General features: G+C 38.8%; 1 protein-coding gene across 1 annotated transcript; it reads left to right on the top strand.

Moving 5' to 3' along the window:
- On the top strand, positions 4,822-5,362 carry LOC104715358 (F-box protein At2g35280-like). The gene is made up of 2 exons (XM_019229976.1): positions 4,822-5,168; positions 5,224-5,362. The coding sequence occupies exons 1-2, from the start codon at positions 4,822-4,824 to the stop codon at positions 5,360-5,362; spliced, it is 486 nt and encodes a 161-aa protein (XP_019085521.1).

Here is a 5,783-nt window from a genome sequence, read left to right as displayed (position 1 = left end):
TCCCAACTCGCGTCTGAGAAAACGTGTCTCACGAAACTGCCAATAACTCATCGAGTTTAAATCCAAATCTACTTCTGTAAAAAGGCGAATGACGATGAAAGACTTGGAAATAAACCTACCAAATTTCATTACCTTTGAGAACGATTTGATATGCCGAAACTGTTTCCTCCCAAAACCTAACAATTCTGATCTTTCTCCTTTAATCTCCTTCACACCACAATAGGCTCTCTCCTCTCTCTCTATCTCTGAAAACGGCAACAAGACACCCTAAAACCCTTAATTTGTCGCTTCTCCACTTATAACACGATTTAGGGATTTTCCTTGAACCAAACCGAACCAAACAGCAATTAAAACGAACCGGACCAAACCAGAAAACATGGTGTCGATCGATACACCAAGGGTGTCGATCGACACCCACACCAGAACCTTAAAAATTGGTTCGCAGATGTTACAAAGATGGACCAAACTCTGAATTCAATATCAGATTGATAAGCCAAGCAAAGAAAGGAAAACAGTATGACTTACCTACTGCAGATGAGATTGCTAGATTAATAGTTGGAGATTTTAGTACAGCGACTGCTGGAAGAGATGTCATCTTGCAATTTAAGTCTTCTGAATTACAAAGAATTAGTGATCTTCATCCTCTATATATGAGTCTTCAGTACCCTCTACTGTTCCCTTATGGTGAATCAGGATATCATGATGAAATTCCATACCATTCAATAGGACAGAGCCAAGTAAAGAGATCATATATGACAATGAGAGAGTATTATGCTTACCAGATTCAGACAAGATTATCATAAGGTATGACTATCACTAAGGGAGGCAGATTATTTCATCAATACATTGTTGATGCCTACACAGCGACAGAACAAGAAAGACTACGTTTTATAGCTCTGAATCAAAAAAAATTAAGAGCTGATTTATATAACAATGTCTACGATGCTGTTGAAAGAGGAGAAACAGATGCTAAACGGATTGGGAAAAGAATAATATTACCATCAAGTTTTACTGCAGGTCCACGATATATGGTAGAGAAGTACCATGATGCGATGGCTTTATGTAGATGGTTTGGAAATCCTGATTTATTTATCACCTTCACAGCAAATCCAAATTGGCCAGAGTTGACAGAGCATCTACAAACTTATACTACAGAAGGATCGAACTTAAGGCCTGACCTTCAATCAAGAGTCTTCAAAATGAAACTAGACAAGATGCTGGGAGATTTTAACAAAGGACTCTTCTTTCCTGTTCCTGTAGCAGGTATAATAATTTTTCTTAATCCATAACTAACATATACACACAGAGAAAAACATTAAAACCTAAATGAATTTGACTTTCAATTCTGCAGTAGTGTACACAATAGAGTTCCAGAAACGAGGTCTCCCCCACGCACACATTCTATTGTGGCTAGAAGGTACAAGCAAAAACCCAGAACCAGTTGTGATTGACAAATTCATATCAGCTGAATTACCATATAAGGAAACAGATACGGAAGGCTTTGAACTGGTTGAGCAGCATATGATGCATGAGCCTTGTGGTTTAGAAAGACCGTTCTCACCATGCATGGAGAATGGTGCATGCAGTAAAAAGTTCCCTAGATCATTTGTGGACAACACTAGCGTTGACAACTCTGGTTACGTTCTTTACCGGCAACGCAACGATGAGTCCAAATTTGGTTTCAAAGGTGTCACAAGATTAGACAATCGCCATGTAGTCCCACATAACCTCAACCTGCTGAAAAAGTATAAAGCACATATAAATGTTGAGTGGTGTTGTAAGACAAGCGCAGTGAAGTATCTATTCAAATATATCACAAAAGGTGTGGACAAAGCAACGTTTGTAATAGTGAGACCGAGAGAAGGGGAAAAAAAAACACTTTAAAAAAGAAGAATCTGAACCTGTTGATGAGATTAGTGAGTACCTTGATTGTCGCTACGTCTCTGCATGTGAAGCAATTTGGAGAATATTTGCATTCCACATCCATTATCACAAGCCAGCAGTGATACGACTACATATACATCTTCAAGATCAACAGAGATTGCTTTTTGACCAGTTGCAACGTTTGGAGAACATTATATCTAGAGAAGATGTTGAGAAGACAATGCTCACTAAATGGATGGCTACAAACAAAAGAGAGAAAGAGGCAACTGATGTAGGATACATATCAGAAAAGAAGGCCTTTGACCTTACATATGTAGAATTCCCAAAATATTATGTGTGGAGCTCTACAAAGACCTGGACAAGGAGGAAACAAGGTTTTGCTATTGGCAGGATAGTACATATCCACCCATCAGCTGGCGATTTGTTTTATCTCAGAATTTTATTGAATATAGTGAAAGGTGCGACATGCTTTGAAGACATTAAGACTGGCTGGAGTACTGTATGCTACATATAAAGAAGCATGCTACATTAGAGGAATCCTAGACGATGATAAAGAGTGGCATGATGTACTTAAAGAGGTGTCACAATGGGCAACAGCGTATCAAATACGCCATTTATTTGTGACACTACTGTTTTACTGTGAAGTAGCTAACCCACGAGAACTGTGGAACAAAAACTGGAGATACCTTGCAGAAGATGTGCAGCATAACAGAAGAAAGGTCTTTGATTTCAATGGTTTGGATCTCAACGATGTTGAGCTGGAGAAATACGCTTTGATTGAAATAGAGCAGCTATTAATGGAAAATGAGAAGTCCCTCACGAATTTCCCAGATATGCCATTGCCTGACAAGGCTATTTTGAAAAAAATCAGCCACAGTAGCCTCACAAAAGACCTGCAATTTGACGTACAGAAAGAGATTGTTGAACATAACAGATTATTTCCAACGCTGAATCAAGATCAAATAATGGTGTACAATTCAGTGGTCAAATCTATGGAAGACAATTCAGGAAAACTGTTTTTTTCTACAAGGTCCTGGAGGTACAGGGAAAACATACCTCTACAAGGCAATAATAGCTAAGTTACGCTCAATGAAGAAAGTCGTAATCCCAGTAGCATCAGCTGGAATAGCAGCTCTACTCTTACCTGGCGGTAGAACAGCACATTCACGATTCAAGATACCAATAAACCTCAACGAAGGGTCCACCTGTGAAATCAAGTCTGGAACAATGCTAGCTACCTTAATTACAAAGGCTGATTTAATTATATGGGATGAGGCACCAATGGCACATCGATATGCCTTTGAGGCTGTAGATCGAACAATCAGAGACCTCATGGCGTTAGAAGATGAAACCGCACTGAACAAACCATTTGGAGGGAAAACAGTTTTACTAGGAGGAGATTTCAGACAGATATTACCAGTTATTCCCCAAGGGAGTCGTTAGGACACTGTACAAGCCTCTATCAATCGATCTCATCTGTGGAATGCCTGTCAAATCTTCAAGTTGACAATAAACATGAGACTAAAACATTCAGACGCAGCTTTTGCAAATTGGATTTTAAAAGTTGGAGATGGAAATTCAATTTCAGCTAGCACTACACCTGATGAACATGCTGGAGGTTGCAGAATAGCAATAGAGGAAAGTCTAATTCTACCAAACACAGGCAACCATCTACAAGAGATTACAACTGCTGTGTATCCATTGTTCTCTCANGGAAAGAGCTTGCACCAGGTGGCGACTGGAATAACCTTTACACAGTAGAATACTTAAACTCACTAGAGTTTCCAGGGCTACCAAACCATCAAATACGGTTGAAAGTAGGGGTGCCAATAATGTTGCTGTGAAACCTAAACCAGAAAAAAGGATTATGCAATGGGACAAGGCTTCTTACCACCAGACTCGGTCAGAAGATAATAGAAGCTGAGATTCTCACAGGCACCCATGTTGGTGAAAAGGTCCTCATCCCTAGGATTGTTTTGTCTCCCAATGACAGCAAGCACCCTTTCACCCTGCGAAGAAAGCAATTTCCAATAAGAGTGTGTTACGCAATGAAGATAAACAAGAGTCAAGGACAAAGTTTGAAACAAGTTGCTCTCTATTTACCTCAATCAGTGTTCTCTCATGGGCAGTTGTATGTGGCTTTATCGCGTGTAACCTCAAATTCAGGCTTGAAAATCCTAGATGCCACATCAGAGAAGAATGGTACTGGAGGGGTCATGAATATCGTCTACAAAGAAGTTTTCAACAACATAAAACCTTAAACAGGTAATGACCAAAGGCAATGTACAAGAACACCACATTTTAAAATAACAGGTACTGTTTTCAACAAAAAAACAATATGACACTAATTCTGATTTAATTTACATTTCAGGAATATGAAGAAGAGGGAACGCAGACAACATATGTCGACGCTCTTAGTCTCACATTTACATATTTACCAAAGCCAGTTTGTATACTTTTTATTTAAAATAGACCTAATCGTAGTTGGATCAATCGACTTTTTAAACAACAACGTACTAAGTGAAAATAGTTTCCCATTCTTATTTGAGATGTCTCAAATTAATGGGCTCAAATACATTAAGAAGGGGGAAAACACTACGGATTATGACAAATTAACCAAAAAGCCCACTTCTAAGAAACAATCTACATCGCATTTAATAAGATAAACCTCAATAAACTTACGACCAAAAAGAACTAACTAGAGACGATCAATTATACAAATAAAACCTTAAACAGCAATTAATATTGGACTCTCCACCCCCTCCCCGCCATACCCACTAACATCAAGGTAATCAATGGCCACTGCCACTAACAAGGTAATTTAAAGACGTCAATTACTCTATTAGAACACTGAAACGGCAAAGAGATACAACTATATAAACCAACCGAGTGAAGAAAAACTAAACATAGATTCAAACCACAAAATACAAGCAAAACATGGCACAAAAACAAAAGATATCATCCTTAGAAAGCCTCCCACAAGATCTTCTTGGCGATATTATATCTAAGGTTGCAAAGTATGGCCACAGAGATATTCGTAATTGCTTGCAAGTTTCTCATGAACTAGCGATCGCATGTCAAGATGGAAGGGTTTCAAAGAATCTCAACCTCATGCCGCTAGCCATCAATCCATTAGCAACATTAAACAAGTATCAACCACTCATGGAGAAATGTCTACAAGCTGGTAATCCTGAAGCCCACTACATTCAAGGGATAAAAGAGTACTTCTACAACGACAACATAGAGATTGGCCTACCACATCTCCAAGCATCTGCTGAAGGTGAGTACGAAAAAAGGATATATATATATATATATATATGGGATTCTCATGTTATGCAGGAGACGAATGGAGGAAGGGAAAAAATATTTGGATAAGCTAGAATGGGCAAAATCAACAACCAGATCAGACCGTTGTTGGACAAATATCAAAGAATCTCTAGAAGGCATCCCAATTCTTCAAGAAACCGTGCTACTTTGAATCCTTAAGAGACAATAAGCCAAATAAAATATGCAAGCTTAACGACATGGATACTCGATGCAAGAAGTGCTACTACTACAAACAGATGAGGATGTTTGTAAACCACCATTAAATTAAATCTACAGCATNATTCCAAAGTATTATCACCATTAGAAAGCCCCCCACAAGATCTTCTAGGCGAGATTATCTCCAGGGTTGCAAAATCTGAACGCAACCATGTTCGTCAGTGCTTCCAAGTTTCTCATGAACTAGCAATAGCCTGCAAGGATAAAAGAGTTTCCAAAGAACTCAACCTCAAGCAGCTGGCCATGAATCCATTAGCAACAGTACACAACTACCAAAGACTAATGGAGAGATGTCTCCAATACGGTAATGCAGAAGCACTGTTCATCAAAGGTGTGAAACAGTATTTCTACCACAA

Source organism: Camelina sativa, chromosome 9 (genome assembly GCF_000633955.1).
Source record: "Camelina sativa cultivar DH55 chromosome 9, Cs, whole genome shotgun sequence".
Taxonomy (NCBI): Eukaryota; Viridiplantae; Streptophyta; class Magnoliopsida; order Brassicales; family Brassicaceae; genus Camelina; species Camelina sativa.
This window is presented reverse-complemented; position numbering and strand designations above follow the sequence as displayed.

Excerpts from the sequence above, each read along its gene's own strand:
- LOC104715358 (XM_019229976.1), top strand. The coding sequence starts at position 4,822 with ATGGCACAAAAACAAAAGATATCATCCTTAGAAAGCCTCCCACAAGAT. Across the intron at positions 5,169-5,223 it reads CAAGCATCTGCTGAAGGTGA|GAGACGAATGGAGGAAGGGA; the intron begins GTACGAAAAAAG and ends CATGTTATGCAG.